We start from the raw sequence: 16,792 nt of genomic DNA on the forward strand, positions 1-16,792 counted from the left end.
TATTTATTGCAACACTTTTGACAAGAGCTTCTGGTCAATGTTGTGCATGTAGTGTTTAAAAATAGAGAGAGGGTGATGGCATCTCCCAAAAAGACTGCAACAACCTACACAGTCCACTATATAGGCCAAAAGGTGCTATTTGGGATGCAGACAATGACTCACAAGTGAATGTCAGTCAATCATGGTCCATGTCAGTCAATCATGGAGCACAATACAATGTTATGCAGTACAACGACTTTCAGTGAAGTTAAATTCCTCACAGTTCTATGACATCAAATTCCCCTGAAACCTCTCTGTCTTTAACTGAACTCCCACACCCCCTCTCTTGTTGGCTAAACATTCTATGGGCTCAATTTTGCTCAAGTACTGTAAAATCACTATACTTTATAATTTATGAGGTAACCTTTCTTAGTGTCCAAGGAAAGGAGACTATTATTTAACTGGAGCAGGAAGAGAATGTGTTGCACTTGCTAGCAGTATTCAGAACTCCCCTTGAATGTGTGTCAACCATCTATTTAAAATGTCACAGTTATTTTTCTCACATCAAAATAGTTTTTTCTTTACTTGAGGAAATAGAGCTCTCTGTCTCTCTCGCTCTCTGTCTCTCTCGCGCTCTCTGTCTCTCTCTCGCTCTCTGTCTCGCTCTGTCTCTCTGTCTCGCTCTCTGTCTCTCTCTCGCTCTCTGTCTCTCTCTCGCTCTCTGTCTCTCTCTCGCTCTCTGTCTCTCTCTCGCTCTCTCTCTCTCTCGCTCTCTGTCTCTCTCTCGCTCTCTGTCTCTCTCTCGCTCTCTGTCTCTCTCTCGCTCTCTGTCTCTCTCTCGCTCTCTGTCTCTCTCTCGCTCTCTGTCTCTCTCTCGCTCTCTGTCTCTCTCGCTCTCTGTCTCTCTCGCTCTCTCTCACACACAAACACGGTCTCTCTGTCTCTCTTGCTCTCTCTCTCACACACACACACACGGTCTCTCTGTCTCTCTCGCTCTCTCTCACACACAAACACGGTCTCTTTGTCTCTCTCGCTCTCTCACACACAAACGCGGTCTCTGTCTCTCTCGCTCTCTCTCACACACACACACGGTCTCTGTGTCTCTCTCTCTCTCTCTCTCTCTCTCTCTCTCTGTCTCTCTCTCGCTCTCTGTCTCTCTCTCGCTCTCTGTCTCTCTCTCGCTCTCTGTCTCTCTCTCGCTCTCTGTCTCTCTCGCTCTCTGTCTCTCTCGCTCTCTCTCACACACAAACACGGTCTCTCTGTCTCTCTTGCTCTCTCTCTCACACACACACACACGGTCTCTCTGTCTCTCTCGCTCTCTCTCACACACAAACACGGTCTCTTTGTCTCTCTCGCTCTCTCACACACAAACGCGGTCTCTGTCTCTCTCGCTCTCTCTCACACACACACACGGTCTCTGTGTCTCTCTCTCTCTCTCTCTCTCTCTCTCTCTCTCTCTCTCTCTCTCTCTCTCTCTCTCTCTCTCTCTCGCTCTCTCGCTCTCTCGCTCTCTCGCTCTCTCGCTCTCTCGCTCTCTCGCTCTCTCGCTCTCTCGCTCTCTCGCTCTCTGTCTCTCTCTCGCTCTCTGTCTCTCTCTCGCTCTCTGTCTCTCTCGCTCTCTGTCTCTCTCGCTCTCTCTCACACACAAACACGGTCTCTCTGTCTCTCTTGCTCTCTCTCTCACACACACACACGGTCTCTCTGTCTCTCTCGCTCTCTCTCACACACAAACACGGTCTCTTTGTCTCTCTCGCTCTCTCACACACAAACGCGGTCTCTGTCTCTCTCGCTCTCTCACACACACACACGGTCTCTGTGTCTCTCTCTCTCTCTCTCTCTCTCTCTCTCTCTCTCGCTCTCTCGCTCTCTCGCTCTCTCGCTCTCTCGCTCTCTCGCTCTCTCGCTCTCTCGCTCTCTCGCTCTCTCGCTCTCTCGCTCTCTCGCTCTCTCGCTCTCTGTCTCTCTCTCGCTCTCTGTCTCTCTCTCGCTCTCTGTCTCTCTCGCTCTCTGTCTCTCTCGCTCTCTCTCACACACAAACACGGTCTCTCTGTCTCTCTTGCTCTCTCTCTCACACACACACACACGGTCTCTCTGTCTCTCTCGCTCTCTCTCACACACAAACACGGTCTCTTTGTCTCTCTCGCTCTCTCACACACAAACGCGGTCTCTGTCTCTCTCGCTCTCTCTCACACACACACACGGTCTCTGTGTCTCTCTCTCTCTCTCTCTCTCTCTCTCTCTCTCTCTCTCTCTCTCTCTCTCTCTCTCTCTCTCTCTCTCTCTCTCTCTCCTCTCTCTCCTCTCTCACACACACACGCACACGCACACGCGGTCTCAATTCAATTCAAGGGCTTTATTGGCATGGGAAACATGTGTTAACATTGCCTAAGCAAGTGAGGTAGACAACATACAAAGTGAATATATAAAGTGAAAAACAACAAAAATGAACAGTAAACATTACACATACAGAAGTTTCAAAACAGTAAAGACATTACAAATGTCATATATATATATAGTGTTTTAACAATGTACAAATGGTTAAAGGACACAAGATAAAATAAATAAGCATAAATATGGGTTGTATTTAAAATGGTGTTTGTTCTTCACTGGTTGCCCTTTTCTCGTGGCAACACGTCACAAATCTTGCTGCTGTGATGGCACACTGTGGAATTTCACCCAGTAGATATGAGTTTTTCAAAATTGGATTTGGTCTCTCTGTCTCTCTCGCTCTCTCTCACACACACACATGGTCTCTCTGTCTCTCTCGCTCTCTCTCACACACACACGGTCTCTGTCTGTCTGTCTGTCTTGCTCGCTCGCTCTCACACACACACACTCGCTCTCTCTCTCTCTCTCTCTCTCACACACACACTGTCTCTCTCTCTCTCTCTCTCTCTCACACACACTCGCTCTCTCTCACACACACACTGTCTCTCTCTCTCACACACACATTGTCTCTCTCTCACACACACACTGTCATCTTTTGTTATCACCTCCTCCACTTAAAGTTATGCTCCGGCAACTAAGAAAGTATTTTTTAAACCTCACACTTTGGTCTAGATGTGTCAATGTGTAGTTCATATATGCATAATCTATGAGCAGAATTACTGTTATACCTCAATTATCCACGAAATCCCTAGTTTGAAAGCGACTGTTTTCTTTAAGCTGTGCCGTGCCAATGTGGCCCAGCCCCCTAGCAATTTGAGTTCTGGCCAATGAGTACAGTCCCTCGCATTTGAAAGGGTCCGTGGCACAACTGAATGCATTCAACCAAAATGTGTCTTCTGCATTCAACCCAGAAACTGAATCAGAGAGGTGCCGTGTGGCTGCCTTAATTGGCATCTGCTTTGCTCAAGGGCAGAATGGCAGAATGGCAGATTTTTCCACGTTGCCAGCTCAGAGATTCGAACAAGCAACCTTTCGGTTACGGTCCCAACGCTCTAACTGCTAGGCTACCTGCCGCTGAGTGACAGCTAGTATAGGCCTGCCCAGTGTAATCCAATGAGGTTGCCGGGAGACAGAGAGCAATGATATGGTGCACATATCTGCACGCGTGAAGTAGTACACAATTTTCAGGGACCACTTTTGGCTCGTGAGTGCTACTTTCAGAACTAGTGGCTAAAAAGTTTACAAAAGTACCAGAGAATCTCTTTAAGTGCATGTAGTAGTATAATAACATGTTTTTTCTCTCTCGCCCGCGTGTGTGTGTTATGTTAGGATGCCCTGACGGATCTCACAGGGGACTCTGAGCGTCTGCCAGTGGAGGAGCAGCATGGAAACTGGCTGGGCCACAAGGTCAGAATGCACTCACCCAGCCAGAACTAGTCATATCAAAGGTTCCCTTGGGTGTCTCTTCCCCCTCTTACAAGCCATCCCCAAGAGATATTGGTCCAATATGCTCCCAAAGCGCAGGGGCCATTTCACTTCTCAAAAGTGGAATGATTTATAGATGTAAAATGAGTAGATTAAAATTATTTAATAGAGGCTGAAGTGAAGCAAAGATGAATGGAATGTAACAGTCTGCCTCTCCCTCTCTCCTCTTCCCTCCCTTCCTCTCTTCTTCTCTCAGGGGATGGTTTACTCAGCAGAGTACATTAAGAAGAAACTAGAGCAGGAAATGATCTTGTCACAAGCCTTTGGAAGAGATTTGGTACATGAGTGATGAATATGTGGATATGTCTCAGTGTGGAGTGTGGTAGAAAGGATTTGTGTATATTAGTTGAAATGTAATACGTTTGTCTAACTAACACTTTCATGGGAACAGAACATTAGAATAAATATATGATTTTGTTGAAGTGTGTGGGGGGGTTAGGGTTAGAGGTGTGTGTGTGTGTGTGTGTGTGTGTGTGTGTATAAGAGTATAATTCTAATCTGTGTAGAAAGGATTTGTGTATTATGGTTGAAATGTAATAAATGTTTACGTAACTTACACTTTCATGGGAACAGAGCATTAGAAGAGTGTGTGTGCGCGTGTGTACAAGTCTAAACCTAATGTTTTTGTCAGGGTAAGGGAACCATGCACTACGGGCTGGTGATAGTGGGACACTCCCTTGGTGCCGGTACTGCAGCCATCCTGTCCTTCCTGCTCCGCCCCCAGTACCCCACACTGCAGTGCTACTCCTACTCTCCACCAGGTGGCCTTCTGAGGTAACTATGGCCTTCATCATGTCATCAAACTATATGGTAGATGTATTTGCTCGGCCCATTGCTTGTAGCCACTTGTAGCTATTGCAACAGGACAGAAAGCACCAAGACCTACTCGGATCAAGAACTTTGCATCAGACATCCATATCCCATTGCTTGTATAGGCTGGAATTGCATTGGGAACTATATTACCGATAGTACACTAAACACGCACACTGAAACGTCTCACCTTCAACCGTCATAAGATAATCACTGTGTAACATGTCCATGTGTGTCTTTCAGTAGATATAAGGCTCTATTATGGGGCTCGTTTCTTTCAGTAGATATTAGGCTCTATTATGGGGCTCGTTTCTTTCAGTAGATATTAGGCTCTATTATGGGGCTTGTTTCTTTCAGTAGATATTAGGCTCTATTATGGGGCTCGTTTCTTTCAGTAGATATTAGGCTCTATTATGGGGCTTGTTTCTTTCAGTAGATATTAGGCTCTATTATGGGGCTCGTTTCTTTCAGTAGATATTAGGCTCTATTATGGGGCTTGTTTCTTTCAGTAGATATTAGGCTCTATTATGGGGCTCGTTTCTTTCAGTAGATATTAGGCTCTATTATGGGGCTTGTTTCTTTCAGTAGATATTAGGCTCTATTATGGGGCTCGTTTCTTTCAGTAGATATTAGGCTCTATTATGGGGCTTGTTTCTTTCAGTAGATATTAGGCTCTATTATGGGGCTCGTTTCTTTCAGTAGATATTAGGCTCTATTATGGGGCTTGTTTCTTTCAGTAGATATTAGGCTCTATTATGGGGCTTGTTTCTTTCAGTAGATATTAGGCTCTATTATGGGGCTCGTTTCTTTCAGTAGATATTAGGCTCTATTATGGGGCTCGTTTCTTTCAGTAGATATTAGGCTCTATTATGGGGCTTGTTTCTTTCAGTAGATATTAGGCTCTATTATGGGGCTTGTTTCTTTCAGTAGATATTAGCCTCTATTATGGGGCTTGTTTCTTTCAGTAGATATTTGCCTCTATTATGGGGCTTGTTTCTTTTTGCCTTGTGGCAAAGCTGAATAACCTCTATAAAGCGGCCAGCCCCCTCAAACTGGATTTGCAATGTAACTCATAGTGAAAGAGGTTGTGTGAACATATGCTATGTTCCAGTGCTCTGCCTGTCCAGTGCTGTTCTGAGAAGGTTATTTGTGGTTAGAACTGGTTCTAGATTATCTCTGCTGATCAGATGAGGTAGAGGCCTTTTTCAAGTCATCCAGTTTCTAGATTATAGCATAAAGCAGGGAACTCAGAAGCACCATCTCTGTATACACCAGTGTTTTCTATGCTGAGATCTTCTTCATATTTGTCAGTCGTGACTCGTGATCTTGTCCATTTGTTTCTGATCTTATCTATTGATATTAATTAGATGCCAATCCCGTTTGTAACACCGATGTCGATATCTTGGATTCTTTTTATCGAAGGGCAACTCATCGCTGGCCTTGATTCCTCTACACATCGACGCTTGCTGTGGAGAGATGTTGAATTATTTATCCAGTTGGAATGAGATCAGACTCATGATTTTTGTGTGTGGAAAACATCTGTTTGGATATTCAGCAGCAACAGTTTGTGGTGATGGAGGGAAAGAGAAGAGTACACATCACACTCTGACCCGCTCTTCCTTTTTCCACATCCTCTTTCACTTTTTGTGTCTCTGACAAGTATTTTGCTACACCCGCAGTAACATCAGCTAAATATGTCTATGTGACCAATAAAATTAGATTTGATTTGACTCTCCTCATTGTTTTGTTTCTACAGTGAGGATGCCATGGAGTACTCCAAAGAGTTTGTCACTTCTGTCGTTTTGGGAAAGGACCTTGTCCCAAGGTATGTCATCTATGTAGAAACCCCACCTATTTCAAGTATCATATCTGTCATGGTGTACGGCTGTACTCATTTCTCTCCTGTTTGTCTCTCATAGGATTGGTCTCTCTCAGTTGGAGGGGTTTCGGCGCCACCTGCTGGAAGTCTTACAGAAGAGCGACAAGCCCAAGGTAACGCATGTACAGTTGAAGTCGCAGGTGTACATACACATATATTTATTTTAAACTGCAAAACCCTTACGCATCACTGCACTTTGTATACCAGGGTTGGCTGTCCTTCTCTAGTCACTCGTAGGCTCAGTCACTGGTATACTTTTATTTACAATGCCATTTTGGGTTTACTACCTTTTTATTTGGGCATTTTTATTGTTCAGAAATGTGGTGGGTACTCTTCGTTCGCTGGACTTTATCCTGCTAACTGTTCCGAACTGAATTTGGTAAAAGGGCTTTTATGTACTCTCTGCCATCGTCTTGGAACGCCTGACAAAATATTTTAAACTGGAAGAATTTGTCCCGATGAGTATTTTTAAATCACTGATGAATGATCTTGAGACTGATTCCCTGACCTGTCAATGTTTTTAATTTGCTGTTTTTGATTGTGTTATACTCTTGTGAATTCTATGGTTTTTACTAAATTACTTGTAGTTTTTCATGTTGTTTGTCTGTAATTTTTGTAATGACTTGGTGCTGCCCATCTTGGCCAGGACGCTCTTGAAAAGGAGATTTTAAATCTCAATTAGCCCTTCCTGGTTAAATAAAGGTTAAACAAAATAAATCAAACTTAGGTTGGAGTCATTAACTTGGTTTTCAACCACTCCACATGTTTCTTGTTAACAAACTATAGTTTTGGCAAATTGGTTAGGACATCTACTTTGTGCATGACCCAAGTAATTTTTCCAACAATTGTTTACAGACAGATTATTTCACTTATAATACACTGTATCACAATTCCAGTGGGTCAGAGTTTACATACACTAAGTTGACTGTGCCTTTAAACAGCTTGGAAAATTCCAGAAAATGATGTCATGGCTTTAGAAGCTTCTGATAGGCTAATTGACATCATTTGAGTGAATTGGAGGTGTACCTATGGATGTATTTCAAGGCCTACCTTCAAACTCAGTGCCTCTTTGCTTGACATCATGGGAAAATCAAAAGAAATGAGCCAAGACCTCTGAAACAAAATTGTAGACCTCCACAAGTCTGGTTCATCCTTGGGAGCAATTTCCAAACGGCTGAAGGTACCACGTTCATCTATACAAACAATAGTACACAAGTATAAACACCATGGGACCACACAGCCGTTATACCGCTCAGGAAGGAGACACGTTCTGTCTCCTAGAGATGAACGTACTTTGGTGTGAAAAGTACAAATCAATCCCAGAACAACAGCAAAGGACCTTGTGAAGATGCTGGAGGAAACAGGTACAAACGTATCTATATCCACAGGAAAACGAATCCTATATCGATGTAACCTGAAAGGCCGCTCAGCAAGGAAGAAGCCACTGCTCCAAAACCACCATAAAAAAGCCAGACTACGGTTTGCAACTGCACATGGGGACAAAGATCGGACTTTTTGGATAAATGTCCTCTGGTCTGATGAAACAAACCTAGAACTGTTTGGCCATAATGACCATCATTATGTTTGGAGGAAAAAGGGGGAGGCTTGCAAGCCGAAGAACACCATCCCAACAGTGAAGCACGGGGGTAGACAGCATCATGTTGTAGGGGTGCTTTGCTGCAGGAAGGACTGGTGCACTTCACAAAATAGATGGCATCATGAGAGAGGAAAATTATGTGGATATATTGAAGTAACATCTCAAGATATCAGTCAGGAAGTTGAAGCTTGGTTGCAAATGGGTCTTCCAAATGGCCAATGACCCCAAGCATACTTCCAACGTTGTGGCAAAATGGCTTAAGGACAACAAAGTCAAGGTATGGCCATCACGAACCATGACCTCAATCCTATAGAAAATGTGTGGGCAGAACTGAAAAAGCGTGTGCAAGCAAGGAGGCCTACAAACCTGACTCAGTTGCACCAGCTTTGTCAGGTGGAATGGGCCAAAATTCACCCAACTTATTGTGGGAAGCTTGTGGAAGGCTACCCAAAACGTTTGACCCAAGTTCAACAATTTCAAGGCAATGCTACCAAATACTAATTGAGTGTATGTAAACTTCTGACCCCCTGGCAATGTGATGAAAGAATTAAAAGCTGAAACAAATCCTTCTGACATTTCACATTCTTTAAAATAAACTGACCTAAGACAGGGAATCTTTACTAGGATTCAATATCAGGAATTGTCAAACTGAGTTTAAATGTATTTGGCTAAGGTGTATGTGAACTTCCGACTTTAACTGTATTTCCAATCAGATAGCAAAGTGTGTGTGTGTGTGGGGGGGGGGTCAAGCTCTGTATATTCTACAGAAAGGAAGCATCAACGCTGTGCTGTAACCGCTATCAGTATAGGTTGTAACTGCTGATATCTCCCTGCCAGTGGAGGATCATTGCAGGGGGCACTAAGTGCATTCCTAAGTCCGAGCTGCCTGTGGACGACGGCCCCCAGCCCCAGACAGCCCCCGTGCCCCCCAGCACCCGTCTCTGGCTGCATCCCAGTGATCTCAGCATCGCCCTGTCAGCCTCCACCCCACTCTACCCCCCGGGCAAGGTCATCCACGTGGTCCACAACCACCCCTCCGAGACATGGTAAGAGCCCTGGCATTACAATGATGGCACAAGAAAGTTCATTAGTCACATGCACAGGGTCATAGATGTCGTTTCAGGGTACTGTGGAATCCTCTTTTATATAGTAGTAATAAAAAGTCAAAATAGAATAGAAAAAGATCACAGGACGGCATATACTTAATATTGACACATATTTACAGCTTGTTTTAAATTCTATACAGCTGCAGTAATTAAAGGTAGTTCAATCAATCAATCAACTTTTATTTATATAGCCCTTCGTACATCAGCTGATATCTCAAAGTGCTGTACAGAAACCCAGCCTAAAACCCCAAACAGCAAGCAATGCAGGTGTAGAAGCACGGTGGCTAGGAAAAACTCCCTAGAAAGGCCAAAACCTAGGAAGAAACCTAGAGAGGAACCAGGCTATGTGGGGTGGCCAGTCCTCTTCTGGCTGTGCCGGGTGGAGATTATAACAGAACATGGCCAAGATGTTCAAATGTTCATAAATGACCAGCATGGTCGAATAATAACAAGGCAGAACAGTTGAAACTGGAGCAGCAGCACAGTCAGGTGGACTGGGGACAGCAAGGAGTCATCATGTCAGGTCGTCCTGGGGCACGGCCCTTGGGCTCAGGTCCTCCGAGAGAGAGAAAGAAAGAGAGAATTAGAGAGAGCATATGTGGGGTGGCCAGTCCTCTTCTGGCTGTGCCGGGTGGAGATTATAACAGAACATGGCCAAGATGTTCAAATGTTCATAAATGACCAGCATGGTCAAATAATAGTAAGGCAGAACAGTTGAAACTAGCGCAGCAGCATGGCCAGGTGGACTGGGGACAGCAAGGAGTCATCATGTCAGGTAGTCCTGGGGCATGGTCCTAGGGCTCAGGTCAGTTGAAACTGGAGCAGCAGCATGGCCAGGTGGACTGGGGACAGCAAGGAGCCATCATGTCAGGTAGTCCTGGGGCATGGTCCTAGGGCTCAGGTCCTCCGAGAGAGAGAAAGAAAGAAGGAGAGAATTAGAGAACGCACACTTCGATTCACACAGGACACCGAATAGGACAGGAGAAGTACTCCAGATATAACAAACTGACCCTAGCCCCCGACACAAACTACTGCAGCATAAATACTGGAGGCTGAGACAGGAGGGGTCAGGAGACACTGTGGCCCCATCCGAGGACACCCCCGGACAGGGCCAAACAGGAAGGATATAACTCCACCCACTTTGCCAAAGCACAGCCCCCACACCACTAGAGGGATATCTTCAACCACCAACTTACCATCCTGAGACAAGGCTGAGTATAGCCCACAAAGATCTCCGCCACGGCACAACCCAATGGGGGGGGCGCCAACCCAGACAGGATGACCACAACAGTGAATCAACCCACTCAGGTGAAGCACCCCCTGCAGGGACGGCATGAGAGAGCCCCAGTAAGCCAGTGACTCAGCCCCTATAATAGGGTTAGAGGCAGAGAATCCCAGTGGAAAGAGGGGAACTGGCCAGGCAGAGACAGCAAGGGCGGTTCGTTGCTCCAGAGCCTTTCCGTTCACCTTCCCACTCCTGGGCCAGACTACACTCAATCATATGACCCACTGAAGAGATAAGTCTTCAGTAAAGACTTAAAGGTTGAGACCGAGTTTGCGTCTCTGACATGGGTAGGCAGACCGTTCCATAAAAATGGAGCTCTATAGGAGAAAGCCCTGCCTCCAGCTGTTTGCTTAGAAATTCTAGGGACAATTAGGAGGCCTGCGTCTTGTAACCGTAGCGTACATGTAGGTATGTACGGCAGGACCAAATCAGAGAGATAGGTAGGTGCAAGCCCATGTAATGCTTTGTAGGTTAGCAGTAAAACCTTGAAATCAGCCCTTGCTTTGACAGGAAGCCAGTGTAGAGAGGCTAGCACTGGAGTAATATGATCCAATTTTTTGGTTCTAGTCAGGATTCTAGCAGCCGTATTTAGCACTAACTGAAGTTTATTTAGTGCTTTATCCGGGTAGCCGGAAAGTAGAGCATTGCAGTAGTCTAACCTAGAAGTGACAAAAGCATGGATTAATTTTTCTGCATCATTTTTGGACAGAAAGTTTCTGATTTTTGCAATATTACTTAGATGGAAAAAAGCTGTCCTCGAAATGGTCTTGATATGTTCTTCAAAAGAGAGATCAGGGTCCAGAGTAATGCCGAGGTCCTTCACAGTTTTATTTGAGACGACTGTACAACCATTAAGATTAATTGTCAAGTGTGTAAACAAGGATACTTCTCCATAGAGTGATGAGTGAGTAACAAAGATAAATGTCCATTGTGGGTTGAGGGGGAGGTAGGGGTGGGCGGATAAATGTCCGTTGAGGGGGAGGTAAAATGAAGTCCGGGGGCAGGAGAGGGACAGGGGGAGCAGGTAGCTGCCTCGTGGTGGCTATTCAGCAGCCTGATGGTCTGGAGGTAGAAGCTCTTGGCCAGGCTGTCAGTTTTTGCCATGATGCTCCTATATTGAGTGTTGAAATCGGGGAGAACAGGCCGTGGCTCGGGTGGCTGAGGTCCATGATGACCTTCTTGGCCTTCCTGTAACACTTTGTGTTGGAGGTGTCCTGGAGGGCAGGCAGTATGCACCCGATGGTGCGTTTGGCCGAGCATACCACCCTCTATAGAGTCTTGCAGTCAGCGGCAGTGTTGATACAACCCAACAGTATGCTCTCGATGGTGCTCCTGTTGGACACTGTGAGGGCCCTCGGGGACAGGCCAAATTTCTTCCGCATCCTGAGGTTGAAGAGTCACTGTCGTGCCTTCCCCCACAAGGGGGAGATTTGTTTGCTCATGTGCTTAAAAAGACTTTACATAGGGCCTCCCGGGTGCCACAGTGGTCTAGAGCACTGCTGTGCCACCAGAGACTCTGGGTTCGCGCCCAGGCTCTGTTGCAGCCGGCCACGACCAGGAGGTCTAGCCTAGCGTCGTCCGGGTTAGGGAGGGTCTCTCCCGACGAAGGACAATTGGATACCATGAAATTGGCGAGAAAAAGGGGATAAAACTTTTTTTTTATTGAAAAAGAAAGACTTTACATATAACATAACACAGAAACCACAAAAAATAATTAATTCAGAGTGTTATAGCTACACATTTAAAGTGAAAGTACAATATGCTGTATACTGGAGGGACCAACAGACTATCTATTATACAGCCTAACGGCTGTTGTATAAAAGAGTCCCCATATCTATCTGTTTTGAGTGAAGGGGATGAGTAGTGTTTGTAAAAGGCTTTCAAGCTTTAGGTGGATGGATTGTGTGTACAGATTGGTGGCTGATTCTTGATCAAGATCAATTATCCTTTCCGCCATCTTAAGCGCCGAAGCTTTTTCACCACGGTGTCCGTGTGGTTTGACCATTTCAGCTCCTTGGAGATGCTTACGCCGAGGAACTTGGTTTTTGACCATCTCCAGGGCGGCCCTGTTGATGAGGATGGGAGCGTGCCCAGCTTGGTTCCTCCTGAAGTCCACAATCAGATCCTTTGTTTTGCTGACATTGAGTGAGAGGTTGTTTACCTGGTAAAACACCGTCAGAATGCCTACTTCCTCTCTATAAGCCGTCTCGTCATGGTTGTTAATAAGGCCTACTACTGTTGTGTCGTCAGTGAACTTGATGATGGAGTTGGAACTGTGTGAGGCCACCCAGTCGTGGGTATACAAGGAGTACAGTAGGGGACTGAGGACGCACCCTTGTGGGGCTCCCGTGTTGAGGATCAGTTTGAAGGAGGTGATGTTGCCTACCTTCACCACCTGGGGGGCGGCCCGTCAGGTAGTCCAGGACCCAGTTGCATAGGGAGGAGTTCAGTCCCAAGGCTGAGAACTTTGTGGTGAGCTTAGCGGTATTTTATCGATGAACAGCATCCTCACAAATGCATTCCTTTAGTCCAGTGAGGACAGTGTATACTACCAATCAGTTTAGTACACATCTAGTGTGACATGTTTAATGCTAATTGGATAGAAACTGTACTAGGGAAAAGGCTGGCTTTACTCAGACATTACTTTTGGTATAAATGTGCATGCATACATAATTTTGCTGCGTATATCATTTAGCATGCCCCTCTGTGTGTAGCTGTGGACAGGAGGAGCCCACCTACTCAGCTCTCTGGGGGGATAACAAGTCTTTCAACGAGGTCATCATCTCCCCTGCCATGCTAAACGAGCACATGCCTCACATGGTGATGGAGGGACTCAACAAGGTCTGTGAATATAATAGATACACTGTCCATGTCTGTCTGGGTTTCCTTTGTGTGTTGGATGGGATGAGTGGAGGTTTCCTGTTGATAAAATGAAGGTGACAGAATAAGGTAGCGGAGCGCTGGTGAAATGCACTGAGGGAAATATCAATGAATCAAACATCATTCATACACTGAGTTGGCAGGTGACGACACTGGATGAATGTTCAATGTATGGATGTGTTTGTGGGTTTCTGTCTGTAAAAGCAGTCCTAACAATTGTATGTTTTCAATGAATAGTTAGAACTAACCTCATGTTTTCTTGTGCGGTAGCTGGAGAAGGGTGCTGTTCACTGATGGTGTGCTGGATGTTCTGTCTGGTCTGCTCCACAGGCACTACATGCTTAGTCAATACTGAGGTTACTCTGATGGAACTGCATTGGTGTTGGACTGTGTCTGCTGTGTGTTGGGTATTGGTGTAATAAGCATGGTGTTGTGTGATTGAAACTGCAGTGGTGTGGTTGTATGTCTGTGTGATACTTATGATGTCTCTGCAGGTACTGGAACCATTTGGTCTCAGTTCTGAGCAGGCAGGTGCAGAGCCAATGGAGATGGAAGATGAGGGCCAACCAGCCAGCACTGTTGTGGTCATAACCTCTGAAACAGAGCTGCCCTCTACACCTCTTCTTTCAGATACCTCCTCTAACGCCCACAAAGACTCACTCTCTCCCTCTCCTCTTTCAGATACCTCCTCTAACCCCCACAAAGACTCACTCTCCACCTCTCCTCTTTCAGATACCTCCTCTAACCCCCACAAAGACTCACTCTCTCCCTCTCCTCTTTCAGATACCTCCTCTAACCCCCACAAAGACTCACTCTCTCCCTCTCCTCTTTCAGATACCTCCTCTAACCCCCGCAAAGACTCACTCTCTACCTCTCCTCTTTCAGATAGCTCTTCTGATACCCACAAATACATTTCCTCTCCCTGTTCTCTTTCAGATGGTCCCTCTACTGCCAAAATAGAGCTGCCATCTACCCCTCCTAGATACCCCATCTGTTCCCCAAACACACTCTACCCCTCCTCTTATAGAGGTAGTCTTTCCCCCACTGAACCATCAAACACCTCCACGCAAATAGACCAAACTTTTATCTCCCACGTTGACCAATCCGCCGTCTCCCACGTTGACCAACCCGCCGTCTCCCACGTTGACCAACCCGCCGTCTCCCACGTTGACCAACCCGCCGTCTCCCACGTTGACCAACCCGCCGTCTCCCACGTTGACCAACCCGCCGTCTCCCACGTTGACCAACCCGCCGTCTCCCACGTTGACCAACCCGCCGTCTCCCACGTTGACCAACCCGCCGTCTCCCACGTTGACCAACCCGCCGTCTCCCACGTTGACCAACCCGCCGTCTCCCACGTTGACCAACCCGCCGTCTCCCACGTTGACCAACCCGCCGTCTCCCACGTTGACCAACCCGCCGTCTCCCACGTTGACCAACCCGCCGTCTCCCACGTTGACCAACCCGCCGTCTCCCACGTTGACCAACCCGCCGTCTCCCACGTTGACCAACCCGCCGTCTCCCACGTTGACCAACCCGCCATCTCCCACGTTGACCAACCCGCCGTCTCCCTATTATCGAATGGCCCCTCTACTCAGGAAACTGACTTGTTCTCTACACCTCTGTGTCACACCCACTCTCTCTCCCTCAAGCATCAAGTATCACCCCAAACAGACCTACCCTTTCCCCCACAATCATGACAGACAGACCCCATCTACTTCTCTTACAGGTGTACCCTACAGTACCCTTCCACCAAGCCCCTCTGAACCTCTAATATCCAATATCCCTTCATCTCTCCAAGTAGACTCTTCAAATACACAATCCACCACCCCCACACAACCTATCCCAAATCCTCTGGTTTAACGTTACAGCCTCTACCTCTCCTTTCCAGCTCACAGTCCTCCTCTGCCTCTTCAGTCTTACAAACCCTGTCTTGCTCTTTGCTTTAGCTTCAAATTGTTCAGATAGAGAAACCACCACACAACCTACTTACTAACTAATGCACACTTTTCTCTAGATGCAGTGAGGTTTCCATGGTTACCCCAATTTCTCTAACACTAACCCCCTCCTTATGATTCCTTGTGGCCTCCTACTGTTCCTAATTGGCAGCTCAAGGTGTCCTGAGTAAGGAGGATGTGCTAAGTGTCTCTGAGTCCTCTGATTCCCCCACATTTGGCATGATGGCACAAACAGATTGGAAACCAAGCTCCTGTAGATTCTAATGGCTGGTTTTATATTAGAGTAGCCTGTTACCTGACAGTGATGACTACTTGTACAGATTGACCAGCCTGAAATAACCTTCGACCATTCAGACCAGTTCACTTTATATTAGTGAGATGATGGAGCACTGAGCTAGCCCTGGTTTATGCTCAATTCATTGATATAATTAGATAAAAGATAAATTGACCTAATAATATATCTCAATGGGTTCGTTACAAAGAGGGAGGACGTGCTTGTCTATTAGTCATGGTCAGTGCTTGACTTGGGCAGGAGCTCACCAGAGCTGAATACCTGCACCTCACATTTTCTACTGCTTGTGCTCCTTTTCCTAGCTCAAGCACCTAAATGTGAACAGTACCAGCTCTCAAAATGAGTGCCAGCACCTATTTCAGTCCAAGTCAAGCACTGGTCATGGAGGCAGAACAGTACTTCCCTGGTACTGTTTCTGCGCTGTGGGAGAGCACTCTGAGCACTGTTGGAGATGCACCTACTGGTTGATGTGTTTTACAGTATTTGATCTTGGTGGCTTTGTTTCTGATTGTGTCCCCTATGGTGCTGCTGGGGTGTTGGTGATGTGCCTTTTTCTGTTGTTGTTGTTGCTATGGAAATATTAAGGTCATGCTGCTTGCTGTCTTATCGGTCTTTCGCCTGGTTCTCAGTATGTTCTATAATTATGTCCAGGAAAGTACTGGACTTCATTAATTATTTTCTATGCTGATTGACGCCCATCATTAGCTGACTGTTTTTACTCACCTCCCTCTCTGTCCATCTCTTCCTGTTACACACAGCTTTCATACCAATACCATCCATGTTTGTTCAATGTTAACTCCCATTATCATTTATTTTCATGTTTCATTATAGCCATTTGTCATTTTCATGTTGTAATGTTGTATTCCATGTCACAGTGTGTTGGCTTGTGATCCACATGTTTTCATATTTATTCAGGATATGTTGTTCTTGAATCATGCTTTTTTCATTTAGTGTTTTAACTCATTAAAGACAAATAATATATTTACCTGTGTGGTGTTGTGATTACCATGAGTTTGTAGTAACTGTTGTCTGTGCTCTCTGTGTGGTGATGTGATTACCATGAGTGTGTTGTAACTGTTGTCTGTGCTCTCTCTGTGTGGTGTTGTGATTACCATGAGTGTGTAGTAACTGTT

At 45.9% G+C, this 16,792-nt stretch overlaps 1 protein-coding gene across 4 annotated transcripts in view; it reads left to right on the top strand.

Annotated features, from left to right (window-relative positions):
- Window positions 1-16,792, top strand: part of LOC118360304 (diacylglycerol lipase-alpha-like) — a 45,900-nt gene that overhangs the window by 22,881 nt on the left and 6,227 nt on the right. For 3 of the 4 annotated variants that reach the window (XM_035739595.2, XM_035739605.2, XM_035739599.2), the window contains 7 exons: window positions 3,697-3,774; window positions 4,049-4,129; window positions 4,484-4,626; window positions 6,419-6,487; window positions 6,582-6,654; window positions 8,976-9,184; window positions 13,244-13,370. In XM_035739595.2, the coding sequence (XP_035595488.1) occupies window positions 3,697-3,774; window positions 4,049-4,129; window positions 4,484-4,626; window positions 6,419-6,487; window positions 6,582-6,654; window positions 8,976-9,184; window positions 13,244-13,370 (780 nt within the window). Of the gene's footprint in view, window positions 1-3,696; window positions 3,775-4,048; window positions 4,130-4,483; window positions 4,627-6,418; window positions 6,488-6,581; window positions 6,655-8,975; window positions 9,185-13,243; window positions 13,371-13,903; window positions 16,641-16,792 lie in introns of those variants that run through there. The other variant, XM_052483646.1, reaches the window with a different exon arrangement.

Source organism: Oncorhynchus keta, chromosome 2 (assembly GCF_023373465.1).
Source record: "Oncorhynchus keta strain PuntledgeMale-10-30-2019 chromosome 2, Oket_V2, whole genome shotgun sequence".
Classification (NCBI taxonomy): domain Eukaryota; kingdom Metazoa; phylum Chordata; class Actinopteri; order Salmoniformes; family Salmonidae; genus Oncorhynchus; species Oncorhynchus keta.